The sequence below is a fragment of the Bubalus kerabau genome, chromosome 1 (assembly GCF_029407905.1).
Source record: "Bubalus kerabau isolate K-KA32 ecotype Philippines breed swamp buffalo chromosome 1, PCC_UOA_SB_1v2, whole genome shotgun sequence".
Taxonomy (NCBI): Eukaryota; Metazoa; Chordata; class Mammalia; order Artiodactyla; family Bovidae; genus Bubalus; species Bubalus kerabau.
The window spans coordinates 212270700-212292003 of NC_073624.1; the positions used below are offsets into that span (position 1 = coordinate 212270700).

General features: G+C 58.9%; 2 protein-coding genes across 4 annotated transcripts; one reads left to right on the forward strand and one right to left on the reverse strand.

The window, feature by feature from the left end:
- Positions 1–1062: 1062 nt before the first annotated feature.
- CFD (complement factor D) lies at positions 1063–3659 on the forward strand. The gene is made up of 5 exons (XM_055552850.1): positions 1063–1221; positions 1841–1997; positions 2072–2216; positions 2304–2561; positions 3440–3659. Exons 1-5 carry the CDS (start codon positions 1164–1166, stop codon positions 3599–3601), a joined length of 780 nt encoding a protein of 259 aa, XP_055408825.1. The 5' UTR covers positions 1063–1163; the 3' UTR covers positions 3602–3659.
- On the reverse strand, positions 3652–21237 carry MED16 (mediator complex subunit 16). 3 transcript variants are annotated; one of them, XM_055552818.1, is made up of 16 exons: positions 21106–21237; positions 19673–19850; positions 19017–19124; positions 18599–18768; positions 16741–17172; positions 15995–16100; positions 14174–14329; positions 13723–13934; positions 12883–13089; positions 11844–12054; positions 11359–11492; positions 11012–11204; positions 10301–10517; positions 8992–9075; positions 8369–8509; positions 3652–7296 (listed from the first exon to the last, which is right to left on the reverse strand). In XM_055552818.1, the coding sequence occupies exons 2-15, from the start codon at positions 19803–19805 to the stop codon at positions 8383–8385; spliced, it is 2490 nt and encodes an 829-aa protein (XP_055408793.1). In that variant the 5' UTR covers positions 19806–19850; positions 21106–21237; the 3' UTR covers positions 3652–7296; positions 8369–8382. The 3 variants fall into 3 exon arrangements, with proteins under 3 accessions (XP_055408793.1, XP_055408802.1, XP_055408811.1); XM_055552827.1 differs by lacking the exon at positions 19017–19124; XM_055552836.1 differs by lacking the exons at positions 11359–11492; positions 11844–12054.
- Between the last annotated feature and the right edge of the window lie 67 nt (positions 21238–21304).

Consider the following 21304-nt stretch of genomic DNA (forward strand, 5'->3'; position numbering starts at 1 on the left):
AATGTGCTTTTGTTTCAGAGATTCTGATTTTAGTATGGAAACATGTCAGGATCTAACAAATCACATTTGCTATGTTGTTTTCTAATTTTCTTTACACTGTGAAAAGGAGAAGGGGAAAGATGGTGCACTGCTTCTACTGGGAACAGCTCACAGCTCGAGCTCCTCCCCACTCTTCTGGGAGTACCCAGCATCTCCCCCTAGTAGGTTCATGAGATATTGACCCACCATCCCCAACTTACAGAGGACCATGTGACTCAGGTTCTGCTCATCAGAACCTTTCATCCCCTGCCTGCAAAAGATGGTTTAGGGGCATGAGATCCAAGTTCGGCCAATCCGAGACAGGCTTGAGACGCTGGCTACAGTGATGGGGAATTTGTAGAGGGACTGACCCAGCTTCTGGGCTGAGTCTAGGGCCCCTGGGGCCACGACAATGAAGGAAAAAAGTCATCAAGGAGGAAAGGAGGAACCAGAGGGAGACCTGACCTTGTTAAGGTGCCTGGATCAAACTATAGCTGAAGGTGGACCCATGAACTTCCCGTGTAATTTCCTTGTTGAAAGTTCCACCCGGTTTGCCTTGATTTTCTGTCACTTTTATCCAGTCTTTCCAGCCACCCCTATACATCACTTTTCCCATATCTACTTGTTGGGGTATCAAGCTCCAGAGCCACACCAGTGGGAACAAGGGTGTTGGATGACCTCTCCCCACCCCCACCTGACCTCTTCTCCAAGTTGTAGGAGGAAGAGAAAGAAGGGAGGAGCGGAAAAGGAGGAAGTGGGTTGTTTACAGACTGTGGTCTTCAGCTGCTGTTGCAAAACTTTTGGAGCTGAGTAGGCACTAGGGGGGACTGGGCTGGGGGGCTAAGGGTGGGTCCATCCCTCTGCTCTGCCTGCTGCCCATCCGAGGGGCAGCTTCCCACACCAGGGCTGGCCCTGGGTCAGGCTCACAGGGGTAGCTAGCATACCCAGCAGCCCATCTATACTCAGTACAAAGTCCGTGGGAGAGAACCGCACCCCTGGGGAGAATGGACAGGCAGCTTCCCTTTCTCCAGCTGGGCCGATGTCCACCCAGGAGATAGGGCCTGTGGGAGCGCCCGCCTCCTTCCAGCCTCATAAAAGCACCCCCACGGTCCTGCCTGGGTCAGTGTCAAGGCCACGGCGGCATCATGGCAGACAGATCCCTGCACCTGGTGGTTCTGATCCTCCTCGGGACAGCCCTGTGTGGTGAGTGGATGTGGGATGACCAATGGGGGCCACCAGCTTGCAGGGCAGTCAGTGAGGTGGCCCCTCCATCAAACGGGACTATTCCCCAGGCCCACGTGAACAGAAGGCTCTGGAAACCAAAGAATTCTCCAAACTTTAGGGATTTGGGGGTTGTTTTTTGTTTTGGCAGTGCCAAGCAGCTTGCAGGATCTTATTCCCCAACCAGGGATCGAACACCTGCTCTTGGCAGTAAGAGTCCCAACCACTTGACTGCCAGGGGATATTCTTAAAACTTTACATCTAGCTTTCCACACACTGGAAAACCGAGAGGCAAATGCTGGCAGGGATGTTGGGTTTGGGCAGCCCCACTTTCCTCGTGTTTAAATTGAAGCCATCAGGCCCAGTGTGTAGACATGGGGTTTACCCCAGGTTCCCTCACTCCCTATCGTATGTCTTCTCAGCTGTTCCTCCCTGGGGCCCCGGGAGGTTGTAATTCTGCTGGGGAGGATTGCAGGATGGAATTCCAGGTCTGAGGGGGTGTTACAGCCAATGGAGGGTAGGGTGTTGCAGTCGATGGGGGATCCCGAGGGCTGGGCTGCAGTTACCCCCGAGGTCCTCACGCTGACCTGCCTACTTCTAGCGGCACAGCCCCGTGGCCGGATCCTGCGTGGCCAGGAGGCTCCATCCCACTCCCGGCCCTACATGGCATCCGTGCAGGTGAACGGCAAGCACGTGTGCGGAGGCTTCCTGATAGCAGAGCAGTGGGTGATGAGCGCAGCGCACTGCCTGGAGGACGTGTGAGTGGCCCGGGGCAAAGAACGGGGCCGGGCGGAGGGGACGTGGTTCTGATGTGCGTCCACCCCACTCCCAGGGCCGATGGGAAGGTGCAGGTCCTCCTGGGCGCGCACTCACTGTCGCAGCCGGAGCCCTCCAAGCGCCTGTACGACGTGCTCCGCGTAGTGCCCCACCCGGGCAGCCGGCCAGAGACCATAGACCACGACCTACTCCTGCTGCAGGTCTGTTGGGTCTAGCCGCAGTCCCCCCGCTGCTCTGGGGCTCCGCCCCGCCCTGGCCATAACACTGGCTTCTGCCCCATACCCCAGCTCTCTGAGAAAGCCGTGCTGGGCCCTGCCGTGCAGCTCCTGCCATGGCAGCGCGAAGACCGCGACGTGGCTGCGGGCACTCTCTGCGACGTGGCGGGCTGGGGCGTGATCAGCTACACCGGCCGAAAACCCGACCGCCTGCAGCACCTACTCCTGCCGGTGCTCGACCGCGCCACCTGCAACCTGCGAACGTATCACGACGGCACCATCACTGAGCGAATGATGTGCGCGGAGAGCAACCGCCAGGACACTTGCAAGGTGCGCAGGCGGAGCGGGACGGAGAGGGTACCAGCCTGCTGAGGTTGGGGCCTGTAGAGGGGCGGGGCGGCGGGGCAGATCTACTGTGGGTGGGGCCAGTAGAGGGGCGGGACAGAGAGGGGACCAGCCTGTTGGGGGTGGGCCCAGGAGAGGGGCGGGGCGCCCTGGGGACGGGGCAGAGAAGGGCAGGTCTGTTGGAGGGCGGGGCCAGCAGGAGGGCAGCGCACGCGGACAGGCCGGACGGGCATGGCTGGCCTGAGGACAAAAAAGGGTTGGGAGGAAAGGTGACAACTGGGAGAGGATGTGGATGCGTTGGGACCCGAGCTTGAAGGCTTCGAGGGGCTGCTGCGCAGAGACTGGGACGGAGGGCGGAGTGGAGCTTGAAGTGGCGGAATCGAAAATCCGGAGGCGAGGCCTTGATGGGCGGCGGTGGGTGGACTCTGGGGAAACTGAATAGTGAGGGAATGATTGGGGCCTCAGGGCTGAGCGGAATTGCAACAGGCTGGAACTGCAGCAGGCTCTGCTGCTGCTGCTGCTGCTAAGTCGCTTCAGTCGTGTCCGACTCTGTGCGACCCCATAGACGGCAGCCCATCAGGCTTCCCCATCCCTGGGATTCTCCAGGCAAGAACAATGGAGTGGGTTGCCATTTCCTTCTCCAATGCATGGAAGTGGAAAGTGAAAGTGAAGTCGCTCAGTCGTGTCCGACTCTTAGCGACCCCATGGACTGCAGCCTACCAGGCTCCTTTGTCCATGGATTCTCCAGGCAAGAGTACTGGAGTGGGGTGCCGTTGCCTTCTCCGGCAGCAGGCTCTAGTGGAGCCGAACCAGGACGCGGGAGGGCGGGCCTGTACCGGACCTCACGACCCTGCTCCCCGCAGGGCGACTCCGGAGGCCCGCTGGTGTGCGGCAGCGTGGCCGAGGGTGTGGTCACCTCGGGTTCACGGATCTGCGGCAACCGCAAGAAGCCCGGTATCTACACGCGCTTGGCGAGCTACGTGACCTGGATCGACGGCGTCATGGCTGAGGGCGCAGCCGCCTGAGGAGGCCCTGAGAGGCTGCGGTCACGGGGCCCGAGCAATAAAATCATCCATTCCTGCACCCGGTCCGCCTTTATTGATTGCATGCTGCCTGCAGGAGTGGACCGAAGCGAGCAGACTGAGGGGGTGGCGGAGTCCTGGTAATGATGTACCAGGAGGCAACCCAAAGGCTGAGACGTGCCTGAAGGAAGGGCATTCAGGCTCAAGTCCGGAGGCCCCATGCCCTTCAAGCTTGGCTTCGCTTTACGCCTCGGCCACACGGTGGCGCCCTTACTCTTCCCAGGAAATAGAAGTGTCCTGAAACCTAGCAAGGGGTGCGGGTTGGGGGTAGTGTCCCCTTGGTTTCCACTTCCCAAGAGGAATGTGAAGGCCTACTGTGTGCAAGACCCTGCTCTGGACTGAGATCTAGGTACACAGACAGTTTGTGTTCTTAGAACTGTGTCCCAAATGGGGAAACGCTCAGAGACGCTATGCGACTCTCCCGAGCAGCCTGAAATTCAGCCCCGACCAAGGCACCTGGCTGCGTTCACAGGCCGGCCTCATCTGCAATGTGGCTCACTGACTGTCCAAAGCTGACTGGTGTCCCAGAGCAGCCCCACTGATTGGGGGCCCAGATGAGTCATCACCTTCCTGGGTCTTGGTTTTACCCTTCTGTGCAAGATGACAGGGCAGAACCCAGGGACTGAGGCCCTGGGCCCTCTCCCACTTGGACAAGGGGCCATTGAAGCCCAGCACCTACTTGGCCCCAGGTGTTAAGCCTGACCCACAAAGGGAACCTCTGACCTCCCTTTGGTCAATAAAGAGATTGAGGGTCTGAGAGATGGTCATGTGCCCCACAAGGGACTGGAACTGGAAACTGGCCAGGTGTTTTTCTGCTATGAAGCGTTCATTCACATGGAAGCTCTTGAGACACAGCTAAGACCCAGCCCTGCTCATAGCAACCAGGTCAAATATTCCCAGATGCATGGATGGAACTTCTGAGTGATACTGATGATGGGCTGGGGGTTCTCCTCAGTGTGCTCGGGATTTTTTTTTCATGTGGGATTTAAGAAGCTGCGTGCACTTAAGTGACAGTGGAAAGGAAAACGTAACTGCTGGTCGGTCAGCCATCACAGACTCACTCCTCCCATGGTTACTTCCTGAATTAAGCCAAGATACTGGGAAGTGGCCCTGAAATGATCCAGTTGGGAGGTGGAGCAGTAGGATTACCAGACTTAGCAAACAAAAATGCAGGCTGTCCAGTTACATGAGAGTTTCAGGAAAACTTTGTTAAGTATGTCCCATGTCCCATGTAACATTGGGGACAGATTTAGACTAAAATACCATTCATTGTCCATGTGAAATTCAGACTTAACTGTTCTCCTGCATTTTATCTGGCAACACTAGTTGGGGGTACAGATGAGATAAAACAGTGAGCAACGGCCCCTGAGGTCAGTGGCTAGAGCAGAACCAGATGGAGCTGGTAGGGCGGGTGGAGGTAGGGGGGACTGTAGGCCTCCAGGGGGAGACACAGGCTCCTACCATATACCCGGGTGTGTGTGGGGGGGCACATTGCTGCAGTCACCTGTGACCCTGGACCCTGAAGGGCTTCTGCTTCCACTCCTATCTGGAGGATGGTGTCTTCAGCCTCCTCAGCCACAATGGGGTCCCGTGGGCCTGGCTCTGAGGAGACTGAGGGCACAGGAGACATGCAATCAGAGGGACCAAACTGCCTCTTCCTGTCACAGGAATGCCTACTCTTGTCCCCAGAAGGGGATCTGTGTGGACATGGGGTGGGGGAAGGATGAGGGGCAAGGAAATCTGCCCACCCACAAACCCCCTCCCAACCTGGAGGACTTTCCAACAGGGCCCTCAGATGACTTGACATTTCTGGATAGCCAGGCATGGGCATGCCCACTGGGCTCGTCACAGCAGCTCTTGGGCACTCCGGTCATCCACCACTCAGTGACAAGCTGCCCTAAACTCGGTGATGCTGAGCCATCCCATCCCCTTCATCTCGCTCAGCTTGTGCGGGTCGGGGTCACACAGGCATGGGGGTGTCCCTGCTCCACCCCCTGGGTGACCAGACCCAAGGGGCCAGCCTGCAGGTGTCCAGAGGCTCTAGGAGGAGGCCCAGGAGCCAGGCCAGGTCCCACCAGCCTCAGGTCAGCCGGCACCACCTCCCCTGCACAGGATGGGTCGGAGCAGGTCCAAGGGGAAGGGACCAGGACTCGTCCTCCAGGGAGCATCTGAGGATGGTGGCTGTGGTGTAAACCTCCTCTATTTAACCTTAAAGCAATGAAATATGAGTGCAAGAAACACGCTCACTTTTCTAAAACAAGTAGCTGCTTTAAAGACTTTAGAATGACTTCAGAAAGGCAAGTGGCTTAAAAAATATATGGTCAAATGAGGTAAAAGGCTGAGAAAATATATGCAAGAACCTGGGCCATGTGCCGCTCCGCCAGAGAGGCTGCCCATTTCAGGCCCGTTTCTCCAAGGGGCTGGGGCGCCAGCAGCAGCACGGGGTGGGGGGTACCCCACAGGTCCCTGCAGAAAGCACCACTCAGATGGCAAGACATGGACACCCCTGAGTGCTGGGGCCACAGGCAGGTGGGCAACTGGCCCAGGTAATGGGGCCCCTGGAGCGCTGCCAGTCCCTGAAAGCCTGACACAGCGGGCAGCATGCTGACCTCTGCAGGACACCTACCCAGCCTGCTCTCCCTCGAGCCTCCAGAAGGAAAACAAGAGAAGCAATTACTGCTTAACAGGCAGGTACTGTGTCTGGACCCTGGGGAGCCACATAATTGGTGAGTGGTTGCTGGTGAGGCAGGACCCCTGGGGGCCACAGCCTGAGCTCCCAAAAACCTGGTGGGGGAGAGGAGGAAGGCAGGGAGGCAGAAAGAAGAGACAGAGATACTCCTATGTGCAGGAACCCAGGGAGTAGGGAGCAGCCTCCACCCACGTCCAGCCCACTGCTCCCCGCTGGGACGCCTGCGTCTGGTAGACAGTAGGTGCTCAATAAATGCTGGTCAAGCAGGAAAGCAACACACACAGGCACAGAATCCTATGCCTGTGGAGGGGGATGGGCTGTGGGGGGGTGGCGCCCAGGACAACGACAAGACACCTGCTGCCCGGGGGGACGTTTCTGGGGCCTGCCCATGTCAGAGACAGCAGTGACAGGTACAGGTGGGGGACCCGAGGCTGACGCCCGGTTGGTGTCAGTTGACAGTGGCCACTGGACGCCTGGCAGCTTCATGTGTCATGTTCTAAAGCAGAGTCCTCAGATCCTGGACCCTCTGAACTGGGACCTAGGGGACCTTTGGGTCCTGAGGGGCGGCACTTGCCGTGGTTCTGCCTGGGGCAGGCCCCAGCCTATCTCAGTTACCACCTCGCAGGGTGATCACGTGGCTAGGTCCTCCTCCCAGATAAATCAACAGGCTCCGGGGGAGAAAGAGGCTCGACGGCTGGGCTGAGGTGCCAACTTGAGGCTTCAGGCTGTGTCCTCACTGGCCCTGTCGGTTACAGGGGTGCTGGCGCAGCAGACAAGGCCCCCAAAGCATAGTTCCAGGGTGGTGGTGTCTAAGAACACCCAGCGAAGGTCTGGAGCACATGGCTGCTCTGTCACTGGCAAGGGGACAGCATGGCTTTCCTGTAAGTTCATCAGGAATCCACTGACATTTTGCACAGCAGAGGAAACCATAAACAAAACGAAAGACAACCTACAGAATGGGAGAAAATATTTGGAAACAATGCAACTGACAAGGGTGCAATTTCCAAAGTATACAAACGACTCATATAGCTCAATATCAAAAACCAACCCAATCAAAAAAATTGGCAGAAGATCTATATGGACATTTCTCCAAAGAAGACATATGGGTGGCCAATAGACACATGAAAATATGCTTCGCATCGCTAATTATTAAAGAAACTCAAACGAAAACTACAATGAGGATTCACCTCACACCAGTCAGAACGGCCATAGTTAAAAAGTCTGCGAATTCTGGTGACGGCATGGAGAAAAGGAAACCTTCCTACATTCTTGGTGGGAATATAAGTTGGTGCAGCCACTGTGGAGAACAGTATGGAGGTTCCTCAGAAAATGAGCATTCTCACTCCTGGGCAAGTATCCAGGCAAAATTATAATTCAAAAAGACACATGCCCCTCAATGTTCACTGTAGCACCATTCAGGACTGTCAAGACATGGAAACAACCTAAAGGTCTATCAACAGAGGAATGGATAGACACATGGCACATAGATACACAATGCAATTATCGCCCAGCCACAAAAAAGAAGAGTGCCACTTTCAGCAGCAGTGGATGGGCCCAGAGATTATCATGCTAAGCGAAGTAAGTCAGACACACACAAAAAAAGACAAATATCACTTGGTATCACTTACATGTCAAATCTAAACTATGACACAAATGAACTTATTTACAAAACAGAAACCAACTCAAACAAAGAATGCCAATTTATGGTACCAAAGGGAAAGAGGGGAGGGATAAATTGGGAGTGTGGGATGAGCAGATACACACTGCTACATATAAAAAGGATGAACAACAAGGTCCTACTGTACAGCACAGGGAACTATATTCAATATGCTATCATAAGCCATAATGGACAAGGTATGAAAAAGAACATGTGTGTATACATATGACTCAATCACTGTGCTGTATGCCAGAAACAACACTGTAATCCTTACTATAATAACTTTAAAAAAATTATTCACCTAAGAATTAAAGGCCATAACAAGTGAAAAAGAGAAGAAAAGAAAGAAAAAGAATGCACTTACAGGCCGGGATGTAGTCAGGGGTAGCTGAGGGGCATGCGCCACCAGAGCCCCCCACACAGGCAGTTCTTAATCCAGCGCTGCTCCCACTGTTTGACAGCAGTGGTCTTGTTGGGCGACTTGAGCATGGTGACGCAGCCGCACCTGCAGATAGAGCAAGCAGGTGGGTGGGATGCCAGGCAGGCCGGCTGTAGCCACAGGGCCTGGCACATGCTACTCCACCTCAGGATCGTGTTCCCTGCACCCCTACACCCCACACAGTGAGCTAATTCCTCCATATCCTTCTGTCCCCACTCAATACCACCCCTCACTTCCCTGAGTGGACAGTGGGCCAAGCCTAGTGGTGTGACCCTGGGGTTGTCTGGCAGCAAGCAGGGCCACATGTGCACGAGCAGCGCGGAGGCGGCCGCTCCTCCATCTCTGCCCTTGTCAGGCTACTGGGAGCCCCAAGAAGGCAGGCTTGGGCCAGCTGCTCGCTGCTACCCTCCACCTCAGCCCCACCCTTTATCAAGACCGCCAGGGATACCCGCTCAGGAGCCCCAGACAGACACAATCCTGGGACCCTGTCCCGTCGGCTGGGAAGCTGCTAGTGGCGGAGTGGAACGGCATCTCCTGCAGCCGCTCACCTGGTACATGCCTTGCAGGCCTCCGTGGGGTAGGCGCCCAGGTGCAGCCTCCGCAGGTGGTCCATCTTGGGCTGGCCCGGCGCCCTGATGGAGAGGAGCAGGGGAAGGCTCAGGGGTGTGCACATGCACGGGCGCACACATGCATGCACACACGCAAACACAAACGCATGCGCACATACAGACGTACGGGTCAGTCTCCTAGAGGCAAAGTGTGTGTGAGAACAGGGAGAATCCAGGAGCCAGACTCCTACACACCCTCTGCCCACAGGCCCCCGCTGAGGGTGGTGCCTGGAGCAGAGTGGAGCGAGCCCATCAGGATTTCTGAGGCTGGGGCACTCGTATTACACAAGTTTGAAAACTTCCTAGAGTGTGAAAGCCCTTTGGCGACCAGCCGCCTCTCTGTGTAAAGTGTTTCCTGAAACTCGAGCACAAACCACAAGTGTGTGATTCATCAAGCCGCTCCTCCCACGGCTTTAGAGATGAGAAAGAAAATCCGGAAGTGGAGGAGGAAGGCCCAGAGTCTTCCTGAGGGGGAGGGGGGCTGTGGGGACACTAAGGCTCCTCCCCAGTAAAGGGCCACTTGAGAATCCATCCCATGACACCTTGAATGGGAGGTGGCCTGTGGGGTCCTAGGTTCGCCTTCTGGCCTGGTGTCTATCTCTGGACTGGACCTCAGAGATTGAGATTACCTGCCTGTAAAGTGGGGACAAACCCCCACCCAGGGTGCTGCTCCCTCAGCAGGCCTGGGCTTTCTGGATTCCATACATCCAAAGAATGGCCCCCAAGGTCACTCCCAGCAAGGTCTGCCTAAGAGTGTTCTGCTTCCTGGCACCTTGGGACCTGCCAGGCACTCTGGGCTGCAGTGCGATTTATGGTGGGGGCTTGGGGTGTGAACCTGAGCTCCAGAGGGGCTGGAGCCAAGTAACCAAGATTGGCCAAGTGGGCCCTCCATGTGGGCCGGGACAGGCTAGGGGGAAGATGACGTCACTCGGACAAGCAACGACACAAATTAGTACAAGCCGATGACCTGTACACTATAGTACAGTATAGTGTCTGGATGGAGGGAAGTGACAGGGCAGAGGAGGTGGGTGGGGCGGGGAGGAGTCTGGGGGCAAGGAGGAATCTCAGGGGCAAGGGAGGGGAGGAGTATCGGGGGTAGCACTCAGGTCAGGCTGGAAGGAAGCAGCAGGCGCAGCACGGGCAGAGGCCCTGAGACAGACATGTGACGGGGGATGTCAGGCAGGTCTAGGGGAGACTCTTCTGAAAGAAAAGGTATCCAGGGCCCTGAGTCAGAGGTGAGTGCACATACCTGATGAGGCCGTCCAGCTGCAGACCACTGGAGCTACCAGGAAGAGCAGGGGCCTTGCCAAAGTGCAGGCGCAGGGGCTGCTTGGGCTGCAGGCGGCTGACCAGTCCGTCACTCACAGGCAGCCAGTCCAGGCTGGGGATGAGCAGCTGGCTGGGCAGTAGGCAGCACTCATCCACCAGCGCCTCGTCTGGCTCACTTGTGGGACCCTCGTCACGACCTGCGGGGGGAGCAGGGGACACAGGAAATCATGCTTAGCGGCCCTGCCCACAGCACTGCCCACCAGGAGGCATAATGGCCTCCTTCAGGCTCACAGAGCGCCAGGTGCAGGCCCCAGCCCTGCCCTGACTTCTTGAGGAGCCTGGGAAGCTCTTCCCCCTCCTCGGGCCTGGTCCTCTCCTCTGTAAAATGGAGATCCATTTATTCATTTACAAAATGTGCAGCGAGTACTGGGTGCCCTTCCTGGCATCAGGGAGGCAACAATGACAAAGCCTGGTCCCAGAAACACATGACACAGGACAAATAGGAGCCTAAGAGTGGCCGATGTTTACTGAGCACCCACGGTGTGCCTGGATCTGTGCTAGGTGCTGGGGAAATAGTAGGGGGACCAAAACAGAGCAAATTTGACCTATGGGAGATTACATTATGGTGGGGGGACTCAGCCAGGGCTTGTATTTTGGTGGGGAAATGAGAGAAGAGGAGCAGGTGTCTTACAGCAGATCCAGAGCTTGGTGAGCAGGCGAAAGAGCAGGGACATGCTGTCCTGAGTGTCTGAGGTAGCCGTGTACACAGGCAGGCAGCTAGGTTTCAGCAGGCCCCAGATGCGGATGACAACCATCAGCTCTCGCAGCATGCCCAGCGACGTGCCATCCCGCAGGAAGCTGTGGCCTGGTCGCAGCGGGGAGCCCTATGGGGAGGAAGGTTCTGCTTGTGCACTTTCGTGTTTGAGCATTCCAGGACCTCTGTGAGTTGCCATCAGATGGCCTTTGGGGAGGGGTGGGGCCAAGGAGGTGGGGCTTCTGGGAGGAGCTGAGCTGGAGGAGGTGGGGCGGAGGGCACACCTGGTTGGGCAGACTGGCCAGCAGGTACAGCACAAAGTCGCCCACCCACTGCAGGAGCTGCTGCAGTGCCTGGAGCGTGTTCATGTCCAGAACGAACTCCTCCGTCTTGAGGTTGATCATGACCTTGTCAATGTCTGGGAGGGGACAGGCAGTCAGGGGAGGCTGGGACCTCACATAGGGGGCCCTGGAGGGCAGGGCTGGAGGGAGAGGCTCCAGGACACCTGACACCCCTTGGACCCCCTGGGCAGGACAGCCTGGAGTTCCCGCCAGCCTCCAGGCGCCCACACATACAGTGACCCTGGGGATGCCACCCAGGCTGCCTCATCTTTGTTCCCAGTAACACCCACCATGTGTCCCCAAGGGCAGTGGTGGGGGGAGGGGGGGCACATGCAAGACACCTGAGGGATCCTCCCTGGCAGACAGAAAGGGCACTTGGAGGGTGGGGGCGGGACCCAGAGTGGCCTGCAGGATGGAGCTGGACCCACCGACGTCTGTGATCTTGGCACAGATTTCGGTCAGCCGGTCGCCAGGACTTTTGTCGGGTGTGTTGAGCACGTGTGGGCGCAGCAGCGACTTCAGCGTGGAGCTGATGGCGATGAGGAAAAGCTTTGCGTGGTAGTCGCACACGCGAGTCACCGTGCAGGGCGACAGCTTGCACAGCGAGGCCTTCATGGCCAGGATCCGGGTGGACAGGACCTGGGTGGCCAGGATGTGAGCAATTGGGGCTCACGCCTTGGGGCGGGGCCAGAGCAAGGCACTGGGCCCAATGGGCAAGGGGCTAAATCTCTGGGCCTTGCCCTCCTTCTGGCAGAATCAAGTAGAACCTTCCCTCACAGAACAGCAGGGTTTCAACCTGTGGGTGGGTCTACCCCAGGGGCCAAAGGGCCACGTCTGGGATCCCTAACGATTTGGGGGTGCCTGGCATGAAGTGGGTAGGGGCGGGGATGCTGCTCTACCCCACCTCATTCCTTGACCCTGATGTCTCCTGGGATGCCACGACTGAAGGACTGACAGCATCAAGGTGCGCGCACACAGCTCAGCCGAGCACTGAGTGGCTGGACACTAGCGGCATTCCTGGCTCTGAAGCCAGCTCCCTCCTGTGCAGTTCACGCCGGCAGCACCCTCTCACATCTGAGCTCTCAGGTCTAAGCCCTGCACATCCAAGCTCTCGCACATGTGAGCGGGCTGCTAAAAACCACGCGACCTCTCCTTTCTGTTTCCTCCTTGTGTTGGAGACCGGGGCACAGAGGACAATTCCGGATTCCTAGCAGTGCTCACCTCAGGGAGGTTCTAGGTTTGCAATTACGTGCGATGCTTCTGGGGGATCATTTCTTCCTGCCCCTCTCATCTTTAAAACTCGAGGTCACTGTTCTTATCACAGGGGCAAAGGCCTCCACTGACACGCAGAGGCAGGTGCAGCCAGGCCTGCAACCGCACCCTCCTGGGCTGAGAAGGCAGGGAGGTGGGCTGCCTGACCCACGGGTAAGAAGGGGGCCCCAGGGGAGGGCAGGGAAAGGCCGGCACCTGCTGCAGCTCGGCCTTCTGGCGTGTGTACTCCTCATGCAGCTTCTCCACCAGGCTCTGCACCATGCCAGGCTGCACGTGCAGCAGGATGTCCCACCAGTCATAGCCAGTCACCATGCAGTACTCCAGCAGGAAAAGCAGGTGCCGCAGGGCCAACCCCACGTCCAGCGAGTGGCCCATGGATGGCGAGATGCGCAACATGCTCAGCTGTGGGGAGAGGGCAGGGCGTGAGGGGATGGGAGTCTGAGCACCAGGGACAGGGCGGGCTCAGCCCATGTGGGGTCCTGGCCTGCCTCATCTCCTGTCACCTGGGAGGGCTACAGAGCTACAGCCTGGCCAGGTGGCATGAACAGAGCCCTTTCCACCAAGGGTGTGCCTGTGGGGTGGCAGGGCCTGCAAGTCCACTTGGGGGCCGCATGGTCCCTCTCACCAGGCCAAACCCATCCCTATCCCACCCATCCCAGATGCCGAGGGTAGGGCCAAGTAGGTACACTGCCCGATAGTGATTTCCTGGGGAGTAGGGGGCACATGCACGTGTGAGCAAGTGTGTAAACACATGTAGATGTGTGTAAGCAAGTGTGAGAGTGGATGTTGAGAGGCACCTGTCCTCCTGCCAGGCCATGGATGGGTTCCTTTGAGAGGCAAGAGGCCAACACAGGGCACCTGGCGTGCATGTGGGGGAAAGGTGGGGGAGGCGTCAGAACCCCACATGTGAGGAGAAGCCACCCTAAGCCACCTCCTGCGCAACCCCCGCAGGCCACAGGCCTCACCCTGCAACAATGGCCACACCACACAGAGGCACAGGCCCCTCACTCTTGGCACCCCCAGCACAGCACTGACCCTGCCGTGGTTGTCAATGCCCACGAGGGCCAGGGAGGTCCAGGAGAGTTGCATGGCCTTGAAGTGGACGGCGGGGCCTGTGGTCCGGGGGCGCTTGAGAGCTGGCTCGTCTACAGGGCGCGGGGCGGCAGAGCTGTAGAAGATGGCCATGGTCTGCAGTGAGAGCCGGTGCACGATGTGGACACTGCCGTCATGGAAGGCCAGGGCCAGCCCTGGGGGCACATGCAGGTCAAGCGGCTGAGCCCAGCCTTGGACAATGGAAAGTGGCTGCACCGTGCCCAGCTTGTTGGCAACCTCATAGCCTTTCTAGCTCACTGGATATCAAGAGCAGTGTCCTCATCCCCACTGGGACTGACGTGAGGCTGGGCCAGGTTCTCACGACCCTGAGACTGGAGGCCAAGGCCACAGTGCACCCCTCCCTCTGACCCCCAGGAACCCTGAGACACTGTACCGAGGCCGGGGTAGAACTGGGTGTCACTGGCCACCTTCAGGTCAGTGTTGGTGAGTGAGATGGGCAGCTTGGGCAGTGCCACAGCAGACACACGGTCCAGGTCATTGGTGGCTGACAGAATCCGCCATTTGAGAATTGTGGGTTGTTTGTCACCAACTGAAAGGGGGTGTGGGAGACAAGGGGCAACAAAACGAAGATGAGACTGAAACGCAACAAGGGTGGACTGGACCCAGCGCCCTTCCCCTCCTGGGGCCCCCAGCCAACTCATAGGAGCAGGGAAGGGGGGCGGGGGTCCCCCACAGGGCCCGATTCTGGGCCCTTCACAGCGATGGGAGGAGGTGTCTGCCTGGGCAAGCAGCTGTCAGGAGGAGGGGTGGCCACCTTGTCCCCTCGAAGGAGCCAATACGCCGAGGAGGGGAACCCATCCCAGACCTTGCTGCCACACAAACCCCAAAATTCTCCTGTGGACTTGACTGGTCTACGCGGGGTTCTCTGTCCCTGTGGTCCAAGAGGTCCTGGGTGGACCCCAGCTCCCTCAGGAGGTGGACAGACAGGCCGCTCCTGGCACCCACACCCTCGGTGACACAATGGAGCCCCCCAGCAAGAGGCGGGGTGGTTCCCATCCATCTGGGCTTGGTCTCTGCGTGCTGTGGGCAGAGGTGCCCAGACACCAAGGTGACGCTGAGACAAGCCCAGGCACCCAGCTGGTGGCCAGCACTCCAGCTGCCCCAGGGGGCCGGCAGACTCAGGGAAGCAGGCCGGAGCAGTGAGGTGGCCCGACCCAGGAGTGTCCAGCTCTGTTTCTGAAACAGAGTTTGAGGCTGGCTGTGATAACACGCCTCTGTGCCCACCTGTCCTGAGAGCTCTGCCCCCGACGTCTCAGCAAGAGGAGTCTCCTGGAAAATGTCATCCCACAGGGAGACAGAGTCCCAGAGAGGGGCAGCTGAGCAGAGCTGTCATGGTGACAGCCAAGGCGATCCCCAGAGAGGGAGCACGTTCAGGCCAGGCCCGCACCAGCTGCCCACACTGGCTTCCTGACGGCCTTGGCCGTTTCTAGGTCACAGAGGAGAGTGGCTGCTGTCAGAGGCTGAACAGCTTGCCTGAGTCTACCTGGACCCACTGTCCACCCAAGTCAGGCCACCGCCTCTACCGCGGGCTGGACAGTAGCTGGTAGAGTGGGGCCTGAGGGAGACCAGTGTGGGCAAAGGTTAGGAGGAAGGGGCAGGAGAGGCAGGTCTAAGAGCCCACAGGGCTGTGAGGCTGGGACAAGGAATGGGGTGGGGGGGCAGCAGGTGAACTCAGCAGAGACCCTTGAGCACCTGGATGCCTGCCTCAGGAAGAGGCTCCAACAGGAAGGGAGGCCCTTCTGAGTGAAGTCTGGTCCTACTGTGATAAGGTCCCAGGGTGGGACCGCACGGCAGGTGGGGAGCAGGGCCAGCCTGGGACTCGGGAAGGGCCAGGACCCTACTCAGGAGGTGCAGCCTCATACAACTCCTCTGGGACTGTGTTGAGCAGCGTATGTAACCCACCTGTGGGTGGATGGACCTCAAGGGCCTCTTGACTCAGGCCAGTCACTCCAGAGCCATGAGCACTACTGGCAGTGGGAACGCCCTGGGCTATGTGGCCACGGTTCACCCCCGGCATCTCAGCCACATAGGTATCAGGAAGCGGGCCCCTCTGGCGGGGACGTGGGGCTCCACGTGGGTGCAAGGTCAGAGAGGGAGGGAGAGGTGGGCATGTTCTAGCAAACTCAGGCCACCACGGCGCCGCCTCGCTGCACCCAGGGTAGTCTGAGTGTGCCTGGCCACCTGGGTGACTCACCAGCCGGAGAGAGCTGCTGGAAGATATTGTTCACAGGAAGTCCCTCCTTGCGCAGTGACCAACACTCCACCACACTGCTCGTCTGGCTGGATGCACACAGCAGTACCTAGGGGTGGGTGCGTGGTGAGGGGCCTAGAACAGCCCATGGCCTCTGCGGGGTTCTGGCTCATCTTAGGGCTCACATGCCATTGTGGGTACAACCCAGGCCCGCCTGGCCCGCGTCTGCAGCTGCCCACCCACTGTCCTCACTCCCCTGGGGAGTGCTGTGCTGTGCTGGGGATGGTCATCCATGGTGCCCTGGCGGGAAGCAAAGGTACCAGGGAAACACATCAGGGACTGGTGAAGCTAGGGCTGGTCAGCACAAGGCTACGAGGGACCTCAGGGAACCTGGTACAGGTAGCTCAACTCTGCCCCCAGAGACCCCCCCACCCTGGTCCTGGGACCCGGGGATACATCACCTTATGGAGCACAGGAGACTTGGCAGGAGGGATTAAGCTAAGGCCCCTGAGATAGGGATGACCCTGGATTCCCCAGGGGGCCCAGTGTCATCACAGGGTCCTTATAAGAGGGAGGCGGAGGGTCAGAGACAGAGAGATGGGGGATTTGCACTGTTGGCTGTGAAGATGGAGGGAAGGGCCGCAAGACAGAGATATGGTGCCTCTAGAAGCTGGAAAAGGCAGGAGCCCCTGAAGGGAGCAGCCCCGCCCAGGTGTGGGTTTAGCCTTGAGGTGGCAGGGTGGGCTCACCTGCTCCGACATGTCGCGGGCCAGGAACTTCAGGTGGGTGATGGCGGGCAGCCGGTCGCGGCGGCTGAGGTCGGTGGTGCAGCGCATGAAGAGCGAGGGCAGGAGCTCGGTGTCAATGCGGCACTTCTCATTGACCACGCTCACGCACACCTTGTACAGCTGCACCGGTGATGCGCTGCTGCCATCCGCTGTGGCCACCACGATGTTGCCGCCACCTGTGAAGGCGATGTCGGCCAGAGCCACGCGGCCGCGCAGCCGGCACAGGCTCTCAGTCGAGGTGAGCACCTGTCCGCTGGGCTTGAGCAGGGACACAGTGACCAGGCCGCTGACCGTGACAGCGATCCAGCCCTCCATGGGCTTGCCCCCGAACAGTGTGAGCGATGGTGAGAACTTGACGCGGGAGAACTTTTCCCCAAAGCTGGAGGCACCAGACTGTAAGGGAGGGGAGGGGTCAGCTGCAGGGGGCTGGGGGTGGGGGGCCCAGTTCACACTCGGCCTTTAGGGGTCTACCTTCGTGGCCCAAGGACCCCCTCCTGGGAACCACACCCTCAGGAACACAGAGGAACCAGGCAGCAGAAGCCTCAAGAGTCCAAGCCTGAGGTCAGATGCAGCTTCAGCCACTGAGCGCTGGGTGACACAGGCCTCTCTGATCCTCAGTGTCCTTGTCTGCATGTCCAAGGACATGATAAGGAGGTCACAGCTAGACACACGAGGGACAGCAGTCAGCCGCGTTTTCTTTAGGGCCAGACAGACATCCAGTGTTCTCAACTGCTCAGTTCAGCCACTCGGGGCTCCTTGCGTGGGCAGTGTGGGAGCACGCCTGAGCCAGTGCACAGAGCAAGCTGGGCACCAGGCAAGTGGCTGCAGGACTCAGATATGCCCCCTGGAGGCAGTGCTGGGAAGCGCAGCTGCCACTGCTCTTTCGTCTTTTCATCTTTTTGCCCGTGGGCCACCAGCCACTGCTGCGCTGGCCTCTGCCCCAGCTTTGCCTTTCCCAGCATCCCTAGGGGCAGACCCTATGGAGGCCTGCACCCCTGACTCCTTTCTGTCAGCACAAAGCATCTGTCACTGAAACAGCACGAGCTGGAGACTGCACAGAGCTCCTCCGAGCAGTGGGAGACTCTGCCCCTCTGTCTGGGGACGAGGAGCAGACTTACTAAGCTCACCCAGGCACCCCCAGGCTCATGGGACTAGACATCCAGGGAGGGCAGGGCTGACCACAGCCCCAGCTGAGTTTCCCGGACATGTAGGTGAGAGCAGTGTTGGAAAGAAAGAAGCAAAAGCCCCCAAATGAGCCCCAAGGGGAGATGCTGAAAGTCTGAAAAAGAAACCTCCCACAGAAAAAACGGTCCAGATGGTTAGGCAGTAAGCCTTGCAATGAGTCACTCCCTAGGGGAGAAGGAACAGGAGGCAGACACAGGGAAGGGACGGAAAGGTCATTTCCCACAGCATCATTCTAGGAGGGCCTCCTGGCTTGGGAGCAGAGCTGACCAAGCCACATGAGCTCTTGCTGCTGCCATAGGCCTCACCCAGGCATGGCCCTGACCAAGCCCCCCTCGCTTTCTCATATTGAATCCTGGCCCAGCCCCTGGCCCCACTTGACAATGAGGACGGCTGAGGTATGACTTGGGGACTGAACTCAGCACCCTAACCCAGGAGGCTCCCCTCTCAGGGGGACGCCGGGCTGAACCATGGGGTGCAGACAGGAATCAAGGGCTGTCACCACATCAACCACGGGGGAGATGCTAGCAACACAGATGCTGACAACTTGGTGGCAGGTGTGACAGCCTGGCACCATGAGAGGAGGAGCCAAGCCCTCCTTGGGCTTGAGGCCTACTCCCCCAGGCAGGACACCCACCTTTTCCACGTGCAGGGCCAGTTTCACACCGTTGTGCAGCCAGGACAAGGCCACGATGGGGTCCCCTTCCACCACGCTGCCCACGGGGCTCTCCCAGCTGTTGGCCAGGTGGTCAGCCATGCTCCAGCACTTGATCTGCCCATCGGCATCAGCTGACAGCAGACGAGAGCCTGGGGAGAAGGGGGAGATTGGGCAAACCTGCGTCACAAGCCCCATCCCCACAGTCCATCAGGGTGGGGGGCCAGACTGGAGGTTGTAGAGCAAGGGACCAGCACAGGTGAGTTCAGAAACAGGGGTGAGAAGAGCAGAAGCCTCAAAGGCACAGGTCAGGGTTTCAAGTCCCAGCTCTGAGCCCAGGGCCAAGGCCAGGAAGACAGAGCAGGCAGCCCTGGCATTCAGGGTGGGGGGCTGCCCTCACCGGACTGGTCCCACTCCAAGCAGGTGATGGCCTCACTGTGCTCTGAGCGGATGGAGTGCACGTCCCAGGGATGCTCAGTGTCCAGGATATGGATCATGCGGGTCAGGTCTGCAAGGGACAGTGAGGTCAGTGTGGCAACAACGGCCTGGTGCCCAACCACCCCAGGGGATCGGGGTGTCGAAGCCGATCAGGAAGTGTTGAAGCCAGGTTGCAGGGGCTCCAGAAACATGATTTATACACAGGCAGCCCGAGGGGAGACCATGACCCTGCCTTCTGTGAGGTTACAACTGTGCTTTCAAAATGGACCCAAAACACTAACAGCAGGTGTTTCTCCATGGAAGGTTAGGGTTCTCCTCATCCTAAAGTTTCACATTTTCCTAATTCTAAGAAGTGCGTATTGCTCTGTGGTGGGAAGAATACCAGCCCTGTGGCAGAGTGCACCGCAAAGCTGGTGGTGACACGTGCGGCTGGAAAACTCCCTCAGGAGCCTCAACAAGCCACAAGCGGCCACTGCCCCCTCTCCCCCTGCCCCGCAGCCACGGCCGTTCCTCAAGGTTATCTCTGTGCCCCTCAGCACCCCTGTCTCAGAGGAGGAAACCCCATGGGAGCTGGGGGGGAGGGCCCTATGAGGGGGCCTGGGATGGGGGGTGGCACACCCTGGTCATCACTGCGCAGGTCCGTGGTGAAGGCGATGAGGTTGCGGCAGGACCAGGTGCAGGCCAGGGGACCCGACGGGCAGTGGGTGCTCTTGGGCCATTTCTCCCACTCACAGATGTAAGCCAGGTCCATGGCTCCCAATTGCCAAGGTCACACAGGGAGGACGGTCACCAGCTCCTACAGGAGGGAAGACAGGCTTGTCATCCATCTTCACAGGGTGCCTGCAGGGCCCCGAGTGCGGTGGTGGATGCTGGTTACCACGGGGGACAAAGTGGACTCAACCCCTGCCCCGTGTGTGGCCAGGGAGCTGCGTTTTACACAAGCATGGCCAGGGATCAATCCATGCAGCTGGAAGGAAGAGCATGTCAAGCGGAGAGAACAGCCAGTTCAAAGGCCCAGAGGCTTGACTGAGCCTGGGGTGTTCAAACAGTGTCTGGGCCTGCAGAGCGGGAACAGAGTGAGTGGGGGCATGGAGCAAGGTAAGGATGGGGAGGGGATGAGGCAGGTCTTGCAGGGCCTGGGGGTTTCACTTGGAGGGAGATGGGAGGCCCAAGAAGCCTGTTTCTGTTGCACAGGCCCCTCTGGCTGTCTGGAGGGCACGGCTGGGGAATGGGGTAGAGGTGATGGCACTGGTCCAGGTGCACCGTGACGGGGACAGTGAAAGCTGCGACGAGAGGTAGCACCCAGGTCTATTCTTAAGAAGGAGCCCGTGGACACAGGAGAACCAGTGAGGCTGCCTTAGACAGAGGCAGGGAGGCAGGGTGGGGGTTAGGCAGCAACTTGGGGCCTGGCTTCCAGGGGTACAGAAAGGGTCAGTGAACGCTTCCTGAGCAGGCTCTTTGCGCCCAGCAGCGACTAAGGTTATTTCCTTTGACCTTCCCAATCACATTACCCGCTCCTTCTTAAAGCCTCGCCCCGGAACACTGAGACCCCGTCCACAAGCCCAAACAGCAGTCTTTTTAAGCTCTGCCCCAAAGCCCTCCGGCCCCGCCCCTACAAAATGTGCTTTCCAGACCCCACTCTCAATTTGTCCCTGGCTTCCCCTGGCCCGGCCTAAACTTCTGTTTTTATCCCAAAGTCTCCAAAACAATCCCAAAGCGCCTCCTCTACACACCTGGCCACCCAGGGCCCGCCCCAAGCCACCCGAGAGGCCCTAAGACCCGTCTCAAATGCATCCCAGGCCCTCCCCGGGGAGGTACAACCTTAGGCCCTCCCCGATTTTCCACCGCCCAACGCAGGGCGCCTCAGGTCACCCCAAATTTCCGCCACGACCCCCAGACCACGCCCAGAGCACTCAGGGAGCCTACCCAGCACCCTCTGCTCTCCAGGACCGCCCTCTGACTCCACAGGCCCTGCTCCGACCCACAATCCCAGCAGCGTCGGCGCCATCCGGAGGCTGGCCGACTGCCCAAGCCCCCATCCCCGCACTCACTGGACCAGGCTGTACGCCCACCGAGAAGGAGGCTGCCGTCTGCATTCGCTCTAACGCCCCGGCTCCGGCGCCGCCATCTTCCCAGGACCAACGAGTCTCCCGCGCAGCCCGGCTGCTTCCCGGAGACTTCTGGGACCTCAGTGGCTCCGCCCCGCTTCCGGAGTAATTTGCATACGACCGTGGCTTTCCAACAGCCATC

Bases quoted from the DNA above. Each gene is read 5' to 3' on its own strand.
- MED16 (XM_055552818.1), bottom strand. From the start codon at position 19,805: ATGGACCTGGCTTACATCTGTGAGTGGGAGAAATGGCCCAAGAGCACC. The intron at 16,101-16,740 runs GTGAGCCCACCC...ACCCACCCCTAG, and splicing joins CCCGCGACATGTCGGAGCAG to GTACTGCTGTGTGCATCCAG. The intron at 9,076-10,300 runs GTATGTGCACTC...CCTCTCCATCAG, and splicing joins CAGCTGGACGGCCTCATCAG to GGCGCCGGGCCAGCCCAAGA.
- CFD (XM_055552850.1), top strand. From the start codon at position 1,164: ATGGCAGACAGATCCCTGCACCTGGTGGTTCTGATCCTCCTCGGGACA. The intron at 1,222-1,840 runs GTGAGTGGATGT...GCCTACTTCTAG, and splicing joins CCTCGGGACAGCCCTGTGTG to CGGCACAGCCCCGTGGCCGG. The intron at 1,998-2,071 runs GTGAGTGGCCCG...CCCCACTCCCAG, and splicing joins GCGCACTGCCTGGAGGACGT to GGCCGATGGGAAGGTGCAGG.